This window comes from Rhinichthys klamathensis, unplaced genomic scaffold (assembly GCF_029890125.1).
Source record: "Rhinichthys klamathensis goyatoka isolate OS25496 unplaced genomic scaffold, OSU_Roscu_1.1 h1tg000206l_1, whole genome shotgun sequence".
Lineage (NCBI taxonomy): Eukaryota > Metazoa > Chordata > Actinopteri > Cypriniformes > Leuciscidae > Rhinichthys > Rhinichthys klamathensis.
The window spans coordinates 2,524,977-2,545,110 of NW_026606731.1; the positions used below are offsets into that span (position 1 = coordinate 2,524,977).

At 37.7% G+C, this 20,134-nt stretch overlaps 1 protein-coding gene across 1 annotated transcript; it reads right to left on the reverse strand.

Annotated features, from left to right (window-relative positions):
• Window positions 1–321: 321 nt before the first annotated feature.
• Window positions 322–16,377, reverse strand: pipox (pipecolic acid oxidase). Its single transcript, XM_056263437.1, has 8 exons — window positions 16,168–16,377; window positions 15,740–15,888; window positions 13,183–13,396; window positions 11,238–11,420; window positions 9,441–9,593; window positions 7,388–7,537; window positions 3,174–3,249; window positions 322–519 (listed from the first exon to the last, which is right to left on the reverse strand). Exons 1-8 carry the CDS (start codon window positions 16,273–16,275, stop codon window positions 389–391), a joined length of 1,164 nt encoding a protein of 387 aa, XP_056119412.1. The 5' UTR covers window positions 16,276–16,377; the 3' UTR covers window positions 322–388.
• Between the last annotated feature and the right edge of the window lie 3,757 nt (window positions 16,378–20,134).

Consider the following 20,134-nt stretch of genomic DNA (forward strand, 5'->3'; position numbering starts at 1 on the left):
TAGGGTGGTGTACACATAATTAACATTTTTGCATTAAAAAACAGCTTGATGAAGTGCAAAGTAGATTTAAGAGATCTCATGAAAGGATGGGCATTCAGAGAAATGTGTAGTCGAATCAGTGTTATTTTAGTATAATTGAGATACTATTATAGTTTCTATTGATATTTCCATTTAGTTATGGATAGGGTTAGGACTAAATTTTCGGACAGGAATGTTGTTCCAAGATCAACAAAATATGTCGACCCAGGAACATGTCTTGGCAAAATCACGGTGACCACCATGCCTCCTTACAGTGTTCTTGGTTAATGAATTACATAGCACAGTCAGACATCAACATTCTGTTTTATTAATATATAAAATGCAGCTTTGTCATTGTAGGGTCTTGGACTTAAAGTGAAGATCTGGCTTGGGACTGGAAACGTTTAATACCGAAAGGTGAGAGGTCGTGTGAGGGAACCTGCCCCATGGCCAATTGAGAGAGCACCTTCCCTATGATAGGGCCGAACTTGAAGCCGTGGCCTGTGGAGAAAGAATGAAAAAAAAAAAAAAAAAAAAATTTACTAAGAGGTGAGTCATCATAGGATGGATTTGACATTCATTCAATCCACTGGGGTAAAAGAACCGCACCTCACGGGAATGTACAATGGACCTCTATAAATAGCCATTATCTGTCGTCCATGGTCTGACTCAGAACGCCTTTGCATGAGAGAGCAGAGAGAGAGAGAGAGAGAGAGAGAGAGAGAGAGAGAGAGAAACCCCCAATCATGCTGGCACCATCACACCCGCTGTCATGGGACGTTTATTTTTTGGGTGGGTTTTGGCAAAATGGTACAGTAAATTAAGAATATTGTTCTCCTTTATTGAGTGGACTATCAGAGGCTTCATTATATCATGGTTCTTGTTGTGTTAAAGAGATATATTTAGCTTAAAATGAAAATTCTGTCATTATTACTCACCCTCATGTCATTCCATACCAATCTTTCATTCAGAAATAAGTAATAATGTACACTACTGTTCAAAAATCGGTAAGATCTTTCAATGTTTTTATATAAAGTCTCTTATGTTCACCAAGGCCGCAGTTGTTTTATTTTAAAAAACCAAAACAGTAATATTGTGAAATATTATTACAATTTAAAATAAGTTTTCTTTTTTCTTTTTTTTAAATGTAAATTATTCCTGTGATGGCAAAGCTGTATTTTCATTCACATTACTCCAGTCTTCAGTGTCACATGATCCTTCAGAAATAATTCTAAAATGCTGATGTGGTGCTCAAGAAACATTTCTTATTATTATATCACTATTGAAAACAGTTACGTTCTGCTTAATAGTTTTGTGGAAACTGTATTACATTTTCTTTCAATATTCAAAAATGAATAGATTATTTAAAAGAACAGCTTGTATTTGAAATAGAAATTGAATTTGTAACATTATAAATGTATTTATTGTCACTTTTGATCAATCTGTCCTCCCTGAATAGAAGTATAAATTTTTTTCTAAACTTTTGAATGATAGTGTACTTGTCTGTATTTTCCATGCAATTACAATGATCAGAGACTTTTAAGCTTCTACTCAACAGCACCATAAAAATATAATAAAAAGTGTCCCATATGAAATATACACTGCATCCAAAGACTTCTGAATCCATATGATAGTTTTGTGTGAGAAACAGACTGAAATTTAAGTTCTTGAAGTTCTAAGAAAATCTTGATATTATCCATCCCTGAGTTAATGGGAGTAATAATAATAATATCTGATTCATGAACAAATAGTTAAGTGATTTTCTTTTTAATGAATCAGCTGCTTAGGTTCACAAAACTAGATTCAAACTGATACGATTCTCAAATTCAAATCATGAGTGAATAATGGTTGAATTTCAGTCTGTTCCTCACACAAAACTATTCTATGACTTTAGAATTCATGGTTTATAAAAACTGCTTTTATAATACTTTTGCATGTTTTTGAAAGAGCTTCAGTTCCCATTTATAGTAACTGGATGGAACAGAACAACCAGCACAATCTTTAGAATGTCTCCTTTTGTGCTCCACAGCGGAAAGAATACAGTTGAGTAAATGACAGAATTTGAATTTTCAGGTGAACTATCCCTTTAAGAAAGAGATGGAGATGGAGCTGGGTGAGATGTTTAAAATGCGCTGCATTCTTCTTCTCCGACGCGCTCAGCTCTTGCCTTTGCGGATTGGGTGGCTGTTTGAAGTCTGCAAGGCTGGTCTGTGAGTGGATATGGCTTTGACCGGCAGATGTGCGCATGGAGGGTCTTCTGTTCTTGCTTAAACCCCACTGATGTGACTGGGTATCCATGGCAACCGGAGATCCTTGAGCTCGGAGATTGTCTTGAGACAAATTCCGAATGGAAAGAAGGGCAACTTCCAGACCAAGCTCTGTAGTTTGTGTGTTTGCCCCTGAAACTGATCCAATTCGCACCCTTTAGTTTTTCCCAAGCCGCAAATACAACAGCTGCGCCGAGGGCAGGAGAGCAGCGGGAAGGCGAAGCACTGTCATTATGGCAGACAATAAAATGAGAAGAGGCGGGGAGAGGTTAATAGTGAGCATTCCTCTGCTCCTATCAGAGTTGTAATGTATTATTAAGGCAGAAGAATATATATCATAAATCATTAGTGCGCGATGTGCCAGAGCAATGGGACGGTACCGGTAAAGTGAGGCAGCCACACAATGCTTCCGTGACACCTCCAAAGCAGCTCCTTTAACTGGAGACAATGCATCACAAGATGAATAGCTACGCAGGGCCGCCATAATACTGAATTTCTCTCCTCCTAACCCCTTCTTCCACCAAACGCCACTATCCGCGCCCCGTGCTGCTAACCAGCGCTTCTCTGAAGTGATTACCAGTGGAATTTAATTAGCCCCATAATTAGTCTAAGGAGGAGGTGATGTGAACAGATGGAACAAATGTCAGGTGAACCCTTTGGCCCCCTGAGAGGCGGGTTCGGGAGCACGCAGGCGCCTGGGGAGCCAGCAACCGCCTTTAATTAAACGATAAAAGCCCCCCGCACTGGGGGCTTCGCTTCCTGTCCTTCACCAGCGCCCTGTTCCATTCCCTCATTAAAAAGTTAAGACACCTTTCTGAGTCTTTGTGACTGTGTGCCTGTGTTTTACAGGGACGGGAGTATACAGAGTTCATTAGAGCTCGAACTGACCTGAGAATCCAGCACCGATGATGATGTTGCCGTAGGTTGGGTGGGAATCAAGGACAAAGTGGTGGTCTGGTGTGACCTACAAACAACGAAGCAGGGGAATGTTAAACATCAAGACTAGATTGTAATTATTTCTGCAAATATGTGACCTTTCCGTACTCTGAACATGCACACGGCATGAATTATGAGCACTGTTTGAACTGAACTTAAAAATGTAAGATAAGCTTAAGAGATGAACAAATTGACTGAGGAATGACAAACTTTAATTTTAACTACGTCGTTGGACATATAGTACACTACCGTTCAAAGGTTGTTTTGAAAGAAATTAATACTTTTATTCAGCAAGGACACATTACAGTGACAGTAAAAACTTTTACATTGATACACTGAACAGATTTCTATTTCAAATAAATTCAAATGTTCTTTTGAACTTTCTATTCATAAGAGAATGCATCACAGTTTCCACAAAAATATTAAGCAGCTCAACAGTTTTCAACAATAATAATAATGATAGAGTAAATGTTTCTTGAGCAGTAAATCAGCATATTAGAATGATTTCTGAAGGATCATGTGACACTGAAGACTGGAATAATGATGCTGAATAACAGGAATAAATTAAATGTTAGATATACTCAAACCTAATCTTTAAAAAAAAATTAACCATATTGCTGTTTTTACTGTGTCAAATTAATGCAGCCTTGATGAGCACAAGAGACTACTTTCAAAAACATTGAAAAATCCTACCGACCCCAAACTTTTGAACAGTTGTTTTGTTTCTAAAGACGCTTTTTCACTTCGTCCTAAACAAATGTCATTTCTGATTACTACAAACAGAGACCGGTTCAGCAGAAATGATTGTTTTGATTCATTTCGAGCCACTTATATTTTTCCTTTGAAGTATGAAAGCAATCGATGCAGTGGTTGGCTGACTGAGATGTTGTTCTGTTCTGTAAATTGTATGGAAGAAGAAGACAGCTCTGTGCAGCATGCTTCTCGGGAACTGCTCCACTAATGTTCCACTCAGTTCCTGGCTTTAATACTGAACTGTGCTCACAGGTGTTCTGTGGAACTCCTGACAGGGCAGTTTATAAAGCTGTGTTTGTATTATTTTCTCATTTCACCCATCTGGATGGAAACTTTCCTTGGTCATGCAAAAGTTAAAAACTGAAAACCTGCTTTGAGAGAATTTACTGTTTTGACGTACTGATGCATCAAAGGCACTATATGCACACTTTTTGGATTAAAATATCCAAAAACCACTAGATCAATGTAATATATTTTGTTGACTTGTGAACTTACATTTTCCCAATTTTTCCCAACGTTTAAATCCAGAGAAATGCGCAATTTTAACCAGTGTAACAGCTTGTGTCATTGCGTCAATGACGTCATATCCACGTTACCCTCGATTTCCCATTTTTAGATTTTTTATCAGACAGTTGAGCAACTGTTCGGATACCTTATAGACAGAAAACTAATCATTGTTATAGCTCAAGCATGAGCATATGGCTTCTTACATACACAGCATGGTTCTTATTGTTTGAATCTCTTGTTTTCTCGATTTACCGCGAGTAACATTGTACCATGCATGCCTCAGAAACGCAGTCCATATAAATGCAGTCCAGAAACAATACTATTTTGTGGCTAACATGGCATAATCAGAAAGAGCTTTATTTGTAGTAATAGTAATACAGCATTTTCTCTGCCATACACTATATTTAAAAATTATCTGCATTTAGCAACATAAGTCATCCAGCTTTTATTAATATGATATTCCGATATGGATCAATATCGAACAAGTAAAGCACTGCGTTACCCCAAATATTTAATTCGTCAAATTAAGTGACATGTACGAGTAGTAATTCAGCTGTTGCAGCTGTTTCATTAGAATGAAATAAAATACTGTGAATTGAATCGGCTGTGGAGGTGAAGACGACAACTCCCAGGATTCCACGCCGACATTAAGCTCCACCTTTTGTTATTGTTTTGAATAAGCGACCTCTTGTGGCGAAACTTGCATAATGTGCCTTTCAATGAGAGGCTAACACTGTGACCCACTCAGATGTGATGCGACAAGTTTCCAGCGACAAGTAATTGGGCGTCAACAAACATTAAATGGGCTTCTGTATCCAGTGTAGACAGAGTCAGTGTAAGTGTCAGAGTGAACGCCATTGGGCGGGGCTTATGGTTTGATAATGTAATGTTTTGCTTTAAATGTAGTCATATGCAAATTTATTTGGTTGTGTGAGATCACATATCCAACATAACATTTCATTTCATTTATAACGAGGAGGGTGTTTTAAACTATGAAACTTGCAGAATGTTTTAATGGTACAAAGACCTCTCCCTCTTATATGACAAAAGATCAAGGAAGTTTTGATTTCTCATGTCATGACCCCTTCAAAATGTTTTCTTTTTCATGACACTGTATTTTGCCTTACATTAAAGAAAATGGGTTTGGGGATGGGGTTAAAATTTGCTGAATTGTACATTTTTGAGGTTCACTGTATTGCTATGAGACACGGGTCTTCAAGCAACGGAAATCAAGCATCCCACAAAATATCCTGTCATGGTCATGTCTGATTTGGACAAAAGTCAGATTTACATGAAAGAAATAGCTTTAATCACTTTTCACCATATCAGGTCATGTCTGGTTAAGACGGTGTAATTCCAAGTGTCTAGAAGTCAAAAAAAAAAAAAAAAAAATCAATTTCAAACCCATGTACAACTGAAATTAATGGCTTGGTTCAATTCCAGCAACCGTTCAATCAAATGGCATGTCAGAATAAAATATGAGCCATGCATTTGTAAGACTGGAAAAACTGGTTGAGGAACTACCACTCCTCAAATAGACAAAGGACCTTGCTGAAAATTAACATTTGAACTCCCCCTCGTGCACTATTGAGACGAAGGTCTCACCTCCCTCATCCTAATATACATTCCTCCCCCTCATTCCCCATGTGAAGATCACCCAAACTCACACAAGAATCTATATGGTTTCACGAGTTCACACTTACATCAATTAAACAGAGTAAAGATTATGCGTATTTGGCGTGCTGTCCGGGGGGAGGGCTCCGAGCTCGGAATTTTGCCCGAACCCAGAGTACTCCCCCCGTTGTTGTAAGAGTATTAGGACTGTAAGTGAGGAGATGGGGTGGTGGAGGGATGCTGTTAAACTGTCAATGAACGGAGGTAAGTTTGCTGTATATATACACAGCGCTTAACTCGTTGATTAAGCACCACTCGTGTCTAATTAGGTTTGATTATCTGAATGTGCTCCACGTGTGTTTAATTAGGTTTAATTATCTGAACGTGCTCCTCCCGAACTTTGTTAATAAAACATCATTTAATGTGAATGATTATCATCGAGTATTATACATGTTTAGTATCATTTGAAATGTCTCAGTGCGACTGGTACAAATGTCTCATTTCAAGTAAAACAAAAGGTAATAAGGTTTTTAAGAGTTTAGAGATAACATACACACTAAGGATTGTGGATGGTTAAAACCCTCCTGCTTTCAGAAGGTGTGAACTCAATACAAATTCCCACTGTTAGCAAATGGTTCCATGTAAATCAACTTCTGCCCCCAGTAAGTCTGGGACGGTGATTAAGGTGAATTTCCACTGTGAACTCATGTTTACATATGAAATGGGGTCTGTCTATATAATGAAATGTAGCAGAAAGGCTCGGGGCCTTTTCTGTACTTCAGATGAGCCCGTGAGGCTAAGAGAGGCCGAATCTCTCAGCTTCATGTATTTCTTAAATGTCGGGTTCGTCTTCTCTTTATTCCAGAGAATTTTATGTTTTGTATCGATTATCTTTGAACTGATTATGAAATTGGAATGATAAATTTACCTGACATAATAAATTCTTCTTGATTATTCTATCTGACTTTGATATAATTTCATTAGAGTTAAAAGGAATAGTCAAACTTTCGCTTATATTTAATGATGTACAGATATCATTAAAAAACCTTTTCATTTATGGAGTCAGATGAAATAACGAGAGAATTCATATGAGAAATGTATTGCATTTAATCAAAAATGCTTTGCCACGAGAAAAGACAGTAACACGCAGAGACCTTCACCCGCTGATCGGATGCCGGACTTTGGGCCGATCTAGCCGGGCTTAACACATTCAAATACTCCTTAAGTGAGAAAGAAAGTTTGGTCTGGCAGATCAGTGATGGCACCTAAGGACGAGCAATGAAGTCACTCACCGTGTACATGCAGCTCTCCACCACAGCGGGCACTGGCACCAGCCCAGGGAGACAGCGGGTGATGTAGCGCATGAGAATATCGATGTCGCCTCTATCCGTCTGTTTATCTCGCTCATCCGGTTCAGTCTCGCTGCCCATGTGGTAACACACCTGCTCAGACACATGCATGCACACTATGATCCATAAAGCCAAACTGACCTATGATACATTACGGATCTGTGATCCACCGCTCGGTATGCTTGGAGGAGCAGCAGATATACGTGCAGAAGGCAGGCTCCAGCGACTAGAGCAGACATAATGCATCTAACATGACACAGCCATCTGTGCTCTCCCATTCAGCCTGGCTAAGTGTGATGAGACTGAAGACTCCTGCTGGGCTCTCCTGCATACTGAAACCGAGCCATTAGTACCAGGAGAACACAGACCAGAGGAGAGTGCTTCTTCTCTGCTTCTGTAAAAGCATCAAGGACCATGTATCCATTCGGAGAGCTATAGAGTCACTGATGTACTCGGTTTCTGAAAGGAAAGCTCTCTGAGTGTGGATCATGTGTACTGTATTGCTACATGAGGGAATTGTGGATTAATTAACAAAGGATGAAACACTGTGGTGTTGAATCTTTGTGGCTTTTTTATGAGATGTGGGCAGGCGGTTACAGTAACGCAATGGTCTGTGGTACATATTGTTATGGTGGTTTAGAGTAGGCTATATCTATTGTTGCCCAGGAGAAGTGCTTTTTAAAATTAAAAACATCGGACAAATAGAAGAGCAGGCTAAGGGGCCATTCACACAGAACGTGTTTTTGCAGTTAAAAACACGAGACACAGGTCAGTGGAAAGAAAAAAACACCACAAGGTCTTGAGATGAGTTTTTTTTTAAAGTTTAACAACTTTTAACTTGAGAGACACATTTTGCTACAAAAGACGTGAGCCGCGAGTGCAACGGTCAAACATGTCCGTCTAGCGCGTTTACAAAGAAAACAATGGAAAAGTAGCGCGGTGCAATGAAAAAAACATGTTCAGTGTGAACGGTCCCTAAAGAAGTGGTTTAACCTGTATTTTGACCCTTTTGTCCATTTGGCATGGACAGGAACCAGTTTTTTTTTTTAAATGTATATACTATTATAGTATTTATTAATATTTTAAATTACCTTTTATTTTATTTTATTTTAATTTTGTTGTGTGTGCAGTTTTTTTTATATATATACACTACCGTTCAAAAGTTTGGGGTCGGTACGATTTTAAATACTTTTAAAAGAATTCTCTTCTGCTAACCATGGCTGCGCTTATTTGATTAAAAATACAACAAAAATCAGTTATAGTATTAAATATTATTCCAGTGTAAATCAGCTGTTTTCTGTGTGAATATACAGTAAAGTGTAATTTATTCCTGTGATCAAAGCTGAATTTTCAGCATCACCAGTGTAAGTGTCTTCAGTGTCAAATGATCCTTCACAAATCAGTATAATATGAGGATTTGATGCTCAAGAAACATTTATTATTATTATCAATGTTGAAACAGTTGTTGGTCTGTCAGTTGTACAGTTTTTTTAGTTTTTTTTTTTAGGATTCTTTGATGAATAGGAAGTTCAAAAGACTTTTGTAACATTATAAATGTCTTTACTGTCACTTTCGATCAAATTAATTATTCCTTGATAAATAAAAGTATTGATTTCTTTCCTCCAAAAAATAAAAATAAAATTCTCACTGACCCCAAACTTTTGAACGGTAGTGTATATTTGGCTTTAATTTATTTTTATTTCAGATTTAGTAATTTTAGTACTTCAACTTAAACTTATGTCAGATATCTCAGTAGCCAATTTTCGTTTGAAGTATTTTAAGTTGTCCATGTCATATTTATATTTTATTTCAGCTTTATTTCATTGAATGGAAACTATTATTAATAGTTTTAGTTTTAGGAATCTATAACAACACTGACAGGATCTGGATTGACGCAAGCCAGACTTCAACCTGAGCACCACAAGCTAGCTAACCACTTGGCCATGGCTCCAACCAAACCTGTTCTTTTAAAAACAGCAACCCTGCTGTCACTCACCTTCATTAGTCCTGGATACTCATTGGACGGGAGGCCGTAAATATCATATTCCCCTTCTTTCGGCTCCATCTGTATAAAACATGGAAAACGTTGGCTGACACTATAGGTGCCTGGGATCTTCTCCTTCCAGTAGCAAACGTTAATCTTTACAACCTGCACAAAAAGAAATGACCCATATTACAGATAAAAACCAGCATGTAAATTACAAATGAATATAAACACTGATATTGAGCTCACATCAGGGTAAATGTAATAAGGAGTAAAGATTCAGTAGCTCAGAATATTCCTGCCTGTCTTCTCATTCAGAGACCATAAAAATTCACCAGTGCAAAAATTCATTGCTCATATATTGTCGTGCTCACCCAAGCGCAGACTTTCAAGCCTGTGCTATCCTGAAAAATGCAATTCCAATTCTAGGTCCAATTCGGAGTTTAACTAACACAGAGTACTTTTTCCATCACTTCTCTCGTGGCTGACACATAAGAGATCTCTGTGGACTGGAGACTCTGGGAGCTGTTTATAGGATTGGTAGGTGAGTATGAGGTGGTTTCTGTACATTCACAAATAACTCACTTTTCATTCTGCCCAGGGGTGTAATCCAGATCAATCTATATGTGGCTGTGTGTGTTTCACAAGCTATGGCTGGTAGTCAATATGCTTTATATATTCCCACGCTCACATTTTTCAGAACTTGTTTTCCAAACCCAGACATTTCACACTGATATATTGTTCCATGATGCCTTGAAAGAAAGAAAGAAAGAAAGAAAGAAAGAAAGAAAGAAAGAAAGAAAGAAAGAAAGAAAGAAAGAAAGAAAGAAATTATAGGTGAGAAAAATTAAATGATGGATGGATGGAAGAAAGGAAGAAGGTGAATGAACAGATAGATTGAAAAAGTGAGTAATTGAGAAAATGAATGAATAAACAGAAGAAACAAAGAGGGTAAGTAGGTGAAGAAAGAAATATAAGAACTGGATGGATGGAAAGATGAAAAAATTATGTTTAGATGAGTAATTGAAAGAAACATAAAAAAATGAGAAATATTTAATGAAATAATGGATGGATGGATGGATGGATGGATGGATGGATGGATGGATGGATGGATGGACGGACGGACGGACGAAAGAAGGTGAGAAAATGATTGGATGGATGAAGGGATGTAAAAAGAAGATAAATTAAAGAAAGAATAAATGAATTGACAAAGTAAAGATGGTAAATAGGTAAAGAAAGAAATATGACAAAAGAATGGATGAATTAATGAAAGATGTAATGTTAAAAGGTGAGTAATTAATCACATAAGAAAGAAAGCAAGAAAGAAAGTATATTAAAAAGAATAATAAAAAATAAATAATGTAGGTGAGAAAAATTTAATGGATGGATGGATAGAAAAAGTGACTAGTGAGTAAACGAGAGAATGAATGAATGAACAGACGAAATAAAGAGAGGGTGAAGATAAAAATATAACAAATAGATGGAAAGATAAAAAAGAAAGAAAGAAAGAAAAGGTGAGAAAATGAATGGATGGATGGAAAAGCAAATAAATGAAAGAATGAATGAATAAATGAATTATCAAAATAAAGAGGGTAAGTAGGTTAAGAAAGAAATATAAGAAAATAAGAAAGGATGAAAGATGTAATTAATTAATTTAATAATAATTAATTTAATAATTCATGGATCCATGAACAATGCATGAAAGGTGAATGGTTGAAATAAAAAAGAAAGTAGGTGAGTGAAAGAAAGAAAGATGAGTAAATGAAAGAATGAATGAATGAAAGGAGGAAGATGACTGCATGTATGCACCTTGAGTGGCAGCTGCAGTGCAGTGTGTGTCAGTAGTCTGTTTGCCCAGGGTCCAGCTGTGATCACCAGGTTTCTCCCTCTGTAGACTCCAGAGCCTGTGGTTACACTGACCACAGCACCAGGCGTGATGTCAATCACTTTCTCCCCGTCCTTTATCACACCCCCACCGGACTGAAAGAGCCTCTGAGAGAACACACACGGACAAACACCACATGCACAAGCAGATTAAAGCGCTTCAATCTGACTACAGGATGTTCAACTTCTTCAAAACAGCTCATCGAAGACCGAAAACCCTAATAAGAGCAGTCAGTGAGGAGAGCCTGGTTAAAATTTAACAGCGGCTGAGTTTGACACAGAGAGATGTCAACGGGGATCAGTTAAAACTGGAAAAATCTGGTCAGATTCGGGCAAGAGATAATAGAGTTTCCTTAGTGAGAGCCAACAGGGAGCTTATCACTGCACTCTGTAGCTGCTGTAGGCAGAGCTTATTGAATCCAGAGAGGCATTGTGTATAAAAGTGCATGGCCATATTCCCTAGATAGGGTGTAAGGAGCCTTTAACAAGCAAGTTTTGCAGCCATATCTTATCTTCGAGAGCTTTAAAAAGCACAGTGAAGGCGACACTGAAGTACAGTTATGTACATAAAGAACATTTCTCACAGTGAAAGTTTAGGAGTCTCACACACTAAGAGATTTATTTCCACAGTACACTGAATTTATTTCACACTACTTGAATTGCTTTAACAGAGCTGAGCACTCTTATCTGGCAACCAAAATAACTGTTTGAATAATAATAACAGCATTTATCATAAAAAGAGAATCTAACATGTCAAATAAAAAGTCTACACTTGAAATTATACCCGAAAGTCATATCATGTTATTCTTTTTCAGTCTGTATGCCTCTTTGCCAAGTGAGCTAAAACTGATTCCGTGGCTCCCACGAGGAGAACATTTCAGTGATACTTCTATAAGGATGTGATCAAACACAGTCGGTCCAAAGCGGGGTTTTGGAATGGTAGCAAATGTAGGCTATTCATTTTGCATACATAATTAGATGAGCATCTGATAGCTTTGAGCTGCCAAGCTAAATATAAGATTGACGTGTGACATTCCAACAGCCTCCTAGAGATTTTTTAAATAAATATTTTAATAATATGATTCACTAAAACAAGAAAAAAAAAATATCTCATTTTACACTACCGTTCAAAAGTCTGGGATCACTAAGATTTTTATGCTTTTGATCGATTTTTACGTGCAAGAATACACTGTAATTTAAGGAAAGTCATATAATGAAATATTAATTTATTGTATTTTAATATATTTACTTTTTTATTTTTTATTCTGTGATAGCAGAGCTGAATTTTCAGCATCATTACTCCTCAATGTCACACGATCCTTCATCCTTCTAATATGTTGATTTGGTACTCAAGAAACATTTCTTGATCAATATCGAAAATAGTTGTGTTGCTTAATATTTTTCTGTGTAAATCATAATAAGTTATATCATGATATCATAGGAAGTTAAAAAGAACAGCATTTCATGAGCTTAGAATTATAAGGTTCTATCTCCACTTTTGGTCGAAATTGAGTTTTTGACAATCTTATCCATTAGGTGTTTATTAATGCCTGTGTGGTGTTATTTTTGTAAAAAAAAGATATTTTGTTAGTAGTTATTAATAAAATAAAAAGGTTCCATATCACAAAACAGCAGGGATGTAAAAACTTTGATGCTCAATATCTCAGAACTACCCTAAACGGAGATAGAACTGTATAATTCTAAGCTCACGTTTTCTTTGAAATAAAAATTGTACTTTTGTAACATTATAAATGATTTACTGTCTCTTGTGATCAATTTAATGTGTGCTTACTGATTAAAAGTATCATTTTCTAGCAAAAAATCTTACAGACCCTGAACTTTTGTGCAGTAGTGTATATGATCAGCTGACCTGTACAGCTCGGAGGGCTCTGTCCGCATACAGCACCCCGGCAAGGGTGTCTATCAGCGCTCCGTTCCCGTCGGTGAGATTCACATTGGGAATGTGCTGGCTGAACTCCTGCTTCTCCAAAACCACTCTGGGAATCTTGTGGCTTTGCATCGTGGCCTGTAGGCGTGAGAAACCCTCGCTGTTCTCTGGACCCATAACCAGTAGGCCTGTGCGCCTGCGAAGGGAAGTGCATAAGATGACTTACGTGTCCATGTTGAACAGCTGCACCTTGATTTAGATGGAAGTGCTTTGAGGCATGTGTAAATTGTGCAAAGTGCCGTATGCGCCTGCTTGTGATGCAGGTGTCTTAATGTGAGGAGTTATGGCACTATGGATGAGAGGTTGGGAACACAGGTTTTAAATCAACAATGTGTGATAGATGGTCGTGCTGTTTTCTGTGGATACTGTTTTTCAAGGCCTACTTCATCTGCCAGCCATCATGATGCATGGGCAGCACGAGTTCACAGGTCCAAGTCATTCATCAGAGATTTTTATGACTGAATCCCCCACTGCGTGCGTGTGTGTGTATTTGATTTGGGACACTGAAAGAAGGACTCCATGCAGCATTTGTCAAGGCCCTTGTCCCTAATAGCAAAAGGGGCAGGTCACATAATGGTGGGGCAACATCCTTTCTGAGGTAAATTAGTGTTTCAAAGATGTATTTTTAATTTGTCATTTTAATACTGACCGAATCAAACATGCATAGAATAATTTCCTTACACAACCTTAAAATTGCCTGCTGTTTTTAACTACTTCTAATCCTGTATAGTTAGGAACGTCTGTAATTGCAGAATCCTCATTTATTTTGACCTTCGTTGCACACCTTGCCACGCTAAAGCTAAATCTATCATTGTGCTGTCTGTCACAGCTTTATTATGAATTTTGACCTTTTTGGTCGCTCTATGGGTAAAATAACAGTTGGTGGTTCAAGCTGCTGGAATCCCATCTATTGTAAAAAGAAAATGAATCAAGAATAAGAGTCAGAACAGCAACTGTAACAGTGTCAGGGATGAAACGCCCTAGGCAAAGTGGGGTTTTGCACAATTTCAGCATAAATCTATATCATTTTGTGAGGACTTTGTACTGATAATGGACAACACAAACTACTGTATATTTCAATAATGAATTCAATACATACTATGACTAGGACTATTTATAATAAAGCATCTCTAAACTGTGTTCTAATTGGTCTGTTGTGTAATAACCTTAACTGGCAAACTGTAAAGCTATAAAGGTGTGCTGATATTAATCAATAATCTTCAGAAAAAACAACTGATTTTGATGTGTATACTATTCAAAAGTTTGGGGTCAGTAAGATTTTATACTGTTATTCAGCAAGGATGCATTAAATTGATTAAAAGTGAAAGTAAAACATTTATAATGTTACAAGATTTCCATTTCAAATAAATTCAGTTCTTTGGAAAATTTATGTACCACAGTTTGCACAAAAATATTAAGCAGAACAACAGTTTTCAACATCGATAATAATAAAAAAAAAAATTTTGAGCAGCAAAATAAATTGATTTCTGAAGGATCATGTGACACTTAAGCATGGCTGCTGAAAATTCTAAATATATTAACGTAAAAACATGATTTTATATTGTAATAACATTTCACAATATTACTGTTTTTACTGTATTTTTAATCAAATAAATGCAGCCTTGGTCAAAATAAGATGAAAAAATCATATTGACCCCAAACATTTAAATGGTAGTGTATATTTCAATTTAAGATAATGTTGCCATATGCATTTAAAAAGAAATTTACTCCAAGAAATGATACAGAATTATTATCCAAAAACCCCACTTTGCTTAAAAGTGTTTTTAAACTTTTGGAAGGCACTGAATGTTTATTCCAATGGGTTTTGTGACAGACGCATCCAGCGTAAACGTCTTTGCATAACCCCCACATTCACACAACAGACACTTCCACCCGTGTGAAAACTAGACCTGACCAAACCAGTAATAACAACTGCCACTCATTTGGAAAGCAAGTGCCATCTAAGTAGTGCAAATATCTATATAGGAAGAAAAGAACAGAACAAATCCAGCATTCTTCAAAACCTTCCACACATTTTTCAGTCCCTGCCCAGCAGTCTCTGGGATGCTCAAGGGCACAGGTGGCCTCTCATCAGGACCCATCCGTCAGAGAGCTGAGATGGATAGCGGCGACTGATTCTGCATCAAGGCTGAGTGGGCTTGATCCACTTGTGATCCATTAGACCTCTCCGACACTGGAAAAACAAGTGTGCCCCACGGTCTACAGATGATGCTCAGGGACTAGACTGAAAATGCTCCTTAAAGATATGGTGAGTTCTATGACAAGTTTTGAAGTACTTTACACGCTGTACATCGAAACCTGCATAGCACTCACCATAACTTTAAAGGTGCATTTTCATTCTAGTCCCTTATCATCATCATTCGCAGACTGTGGGGCACACTTGTTTTTCCAGTGTCTACATGTTGCATAGGGGTTAGAAAATGTTTTCATTGTTCATTAGATGCGTAGACGCACTCACCTGTACAGCTCAACACCTGCTTCTTCCTCAAGCTGAGCCCAGAGCTCATAGCTTTCCTGCATCATCTGTATGTAGAAATATTCCTCATAGGCTTTCCGTATGATCCTGGTCTGGCCATGAGAGCTCCCTCTGGAGTGGGGCAGAACAAACTGGGGAAAAGGGGGAATTCGAAGAACACCAATGACAGTCCTTGTAATTCTATAGTCTTTGCTAATACCACTGGATGTGCATTGCCTTAATAATAATAATAATACTAAAAACAACAGTCGAGCCCAAGTGTTATATACAAGAATTAATGCAGTGTCTTACCATTTTCTTACTGTTTTAGATGAGTATTCTGCCTTGATAAGATAAAACAGGTACTTTTCTAACATTTGTTCTAACATTTGGGAATGAATAATAAGTCTGCAAATCATGCTGTAACCGACCTGCTCCAGCAGTAGAGTTTTCTGCTGGTTTTTGGCCAGCTGATAGGCAGTGCAGGACCCCTGGATCCCTGCGCCAATGACGATACAGTCGTACACTTCAGACGACATTTCCAGCTTTAGGTCTCTCTCGTGAGATTCTTCTGACACACAAACACGATGAAGTTGCCGTGACCTACTTTTCGTAGTAGTTCAAAGTTCTCCGGTTTCACTTATGTAACCATGATCAGCTGAATGTAACCGCCTTCTGGGTTTATTACATACAATTTTTAGTGAATGAAATTTAGTTTCATTCAAAGAAAGTAGGACCGGTGTACGTCATGACGTAATGACGCCCATTACATCGCGGCGTAAAACTTTTCCAATAGTAAAAAAAAGTTTGGTTATATATTTGGACTGGGAAAATGTTTATTTACGCAAGGAGAAATGGTCAGGAGGATCCAAGCCAAATTTAATGTATTTCCTCCAGGAGACCAAGGACTGCAGCATGTTGGAGAACGTTGTCAATAAAAAGCAATTACAATATATTTTTTGTTTTTACAAATTTATAATAGTTTTTGATTAATGCATTGCTGTTATGTACACTCTGGCATTTTTGTAATTATTTTAAATACCGCTGATACCCAGAGCTTATGTTTACACAAGGAATTTGTCTTGATAATAATGATGTTTATTGTAATTTCAATTTGTTTCAACCTGATTTAACGAATAAAAACTAAATAATTAAGAACCTAAACATAATTGTACATAATGTTATGTAACAATGTACTTTCTTGGCTGAAATAGTTTTGCAGGTTTTAATAAAATGCTATTTATTTAAACCAACTAGTTATGTAAGATTGTTGAAAACAGTATCATAATCTTAATCATTTCGTCAACATTTTTCCAGCAGACTACTAAATTCATTCCAAGACAATTTTCTTATTATCCGCTCACTCAAGTTGGGCTTGACTTGAGATGCGCACGCATCGATTCGATCCGAATTATTCAGACAGTTTTTGAATCAGTTCAACAGATTCATTGAAAAGAACGATTCGTTCATGATCCGGACACCATAAAATAGTTAATCGAAGCTATTAAGTCGCAGTTATGTGTGTAGTACCTCCTGTGATTCGTTATTAGGATGTATTTTCTGTGTTCTAAATTATGAGAGCGCAAGAACTGAAGTGAGTTTATCTAGTAGTGCGAAAATCGGACTTTGGAAAGCCAGTGTCTCCATTTTTTTGTGTTTGCTTTCGTTCGTAGCAAGTTTTTCTCAACAGTGAAACAGAAAACCTGGAGTGAAGTTATCGCAGAACACATAGGGAATATCTTTTTATTAACACTCCCCGTTCCAGACTGTCAAGTTTAATGTTTTGGATTATTGACACAAATGTTTGTCTGAAAGGTAATTTACTCTAACGTTATATTTATTTATTCAAATGTACTTTTTACATTAAACTGTTGTATAAAATAATAGATTAAACTGTTGTGTAAGCAATATGACCTATATGGGAATTATATTGTTCACTTTTAGAAGCAAACGTTTTGACCAGTAATTAGCTAGTTGCTAATTGTTCATTTTTGTATACTTTTTTAACAATGGTTTAATATGTTTCAGACAGGACGGATATATTGATTTTTATGGTTTACTTGTCCAAGAAAAAATGTAAATAGCAGTTTGTTGTGACAAACTGGCCACAAACCTGTGTTGAGAAACGTGGTAAACTGACTGTAAGTAGGCTATATTGAATGTGTAATGCATGTTTGTTTTAAAAGTCAGGTCAACGAAAGAGAGATGAGTAACAGGACAGAAGGGACAGGTGACATGGAGGTGAGCAAGATAAGTGTGAATGCGTCATTGCTGTTATACTGTACATTTAGTTTGTTTTAGGAGTCTTGAGCAGATGAATATGAGAACAGGCCGAAGCAAAGAGAGTGCTGTGCCTGGCAGGGTTGTGACTGGGTTCCTATGTGTGTAACATGGTACTGTGGAGTCAGTTGCAGGCTGAGCAGATGGATCCTGTGGATGGTCAGGTCTGGAGAGGGTCAGATGGTCCTGCCCCCTGCCGCCGAGGCCTGTCATGGACAGATGTAGTCTGATCTTCCCCACAGATATGCTGGTAGAGTGCCTTTTGTGTTTAGTATGCAAATAGGTCTACTGAAGATAAAATATTTTGATTTCAGTAGTTACGAATCTGTACAAATCTGACAACCAGTATGGCTGGTTCTGATGGAGGTATGGCTAATGCTTTTCCTTGACAATACAACAATGCTTGACTAATGCATATAATCAGATCAGATTTGATTTCCAAATATTACAGATAATTATTTAGCTTACATAATTAGGTTTGGCCGACCATAACTGGAAACTTGTGGCAGAAAGACATGCATCTGACAGAGAGCTATTGTTTTGTTACGCCGTCTCGGCATGATCAAGACACCCCCTCAGTCTCATTCATCTTTAGTTGGTTCTGTTCACTCTCCAGCTTTTGAAGGACAGCTCCAACATGCCAATTAACCCTTCTCTTCCCCCCCAGCTTGTTAGGCTGGATTTGTGCTCCATCAGAATGGTACTCTCGCCGAGATGTATCAGCCTTCCGAGACATATCTGGAAGCTTATTGATTTTGGCATATTATTTTATGAGTGGGAGTTGGGAGGCTGTAAATGGTGAACAGGCTGTTTCATTGTTTGAGCTGCTAAGCTGCTGTATAATTACATCGGTGACCGTAAAGCCTGCTGACTTGGCCCACATCTGGGCAAAAACACAACTAGAGAAATAAGACAGTGCCTTGTGCTCTTTATGAGCCAAGGCCTTCCTGGGACCCCAGAATCACCATCTGTAGGTAGTGAAAGTTTATTTCCTTTTGTGGCATGGGCACGTACTGTTTCCCCGTGACATGATGTATGACAGGCTTCTTAAGCATTTTAAGGGTTTACTGCCTGGCAGAACTGTTTAAACTGCAGTGTCAGGACAATCTCATGAACATCACCATGTCTCAACATCAATAACTATTTGAGTGGAGAAAATGATGCTGCAAAGATTTTACTGCCTGTGGGATAAAAGTGCTGTCACATCACTTCTTGCGATGCAGACTCATCAGGGAATTGCAGTATTTTCTTAGCTCAGTGGAAAGTTAAAATCGAATTCCACACAGGGATAGGCAAATATTTGTTGACCAAAACTAACTAGTGATATATTAGGATGTGTTATTCGGCACATATCTGTATTTTTTATCCATGTGTAATCAATAATTGTAACACAGTGACTTCCCACTTTTTATAAAGTATTTTGCCCATTAATTTTTCCCATGGGGATTTTAAAAAGGTCTTTGTTAAAGAGTCATGAACTAAACCAAATACACACAATTTTTTTTATATTTAAAGGGATAGTTCACCCAAAAATTAAAATTACCCCATGATTTACTCACCCTCAAGCCAGCTGTATATGACATTCTTCTTTCAGACGAATACAATCGGAGATATATATAAAAAATGTCCTGGCTCTTCCAAGCTTTATAATGGCAGTGGATGGAGGATCAATCTCTAGAGTTTACAGACAATGGTCCGAAAAACTGAAAATATTTAGTGAGAGGCAGTTCTGTGGGCGAAAATGCCTTGTTGATGCCAGAGGTCAGAAGAAAATGGTTCAAGCTAAAAGAAAGGCAATGGTAACTTGTAACCACTCATTACAACCGAGGTCTGCAGAATAAACCTTGAAGCAGATGAGCTACAGCAGCAGAAGACACACCAGTGCCACTCCTGTCAGCTAAGAACAGGAAACTGAGGCTACAATTCACACGGGCTCACCATTATTGGACAAGCAACTGCGTGATGCTATCATGTCAATTTGGACCAAAATCTCAGAGTAGTTTCCAGCACCTTGTTGAATCTACGCCGGAGAATTAAGACAGTTCTGAAGCCAAGGGGTACGAGCAAGGTGTAGCTTATAAAGTGGCCGGTGAGTGTATATGGCTTCAACAAAAGCAT

Coding starts and splice junctions, on each gene's coding strand:
- pipox (XM_056263437.1), bottom strand. CDS start 16,275: ATGTCGTCTGAAGTGTACGACTGTATCGTCATTGGCGCAGGGATCCAG. Junction 13,397..15,739: donor GCAGGTGTTGAGCTGTACAG/GTGAGTGCGTCT, acceptor TTCCCTTCGCAG/GCGCACAGGCCTACTGGTTA. Junction 7,538..9,440: donor AGTATCCAGGACTAATGAAG/GTGAGTGACAGC, acceptor GTGTCTGAGCAG/GTGTGTTACCACATGGGCAG.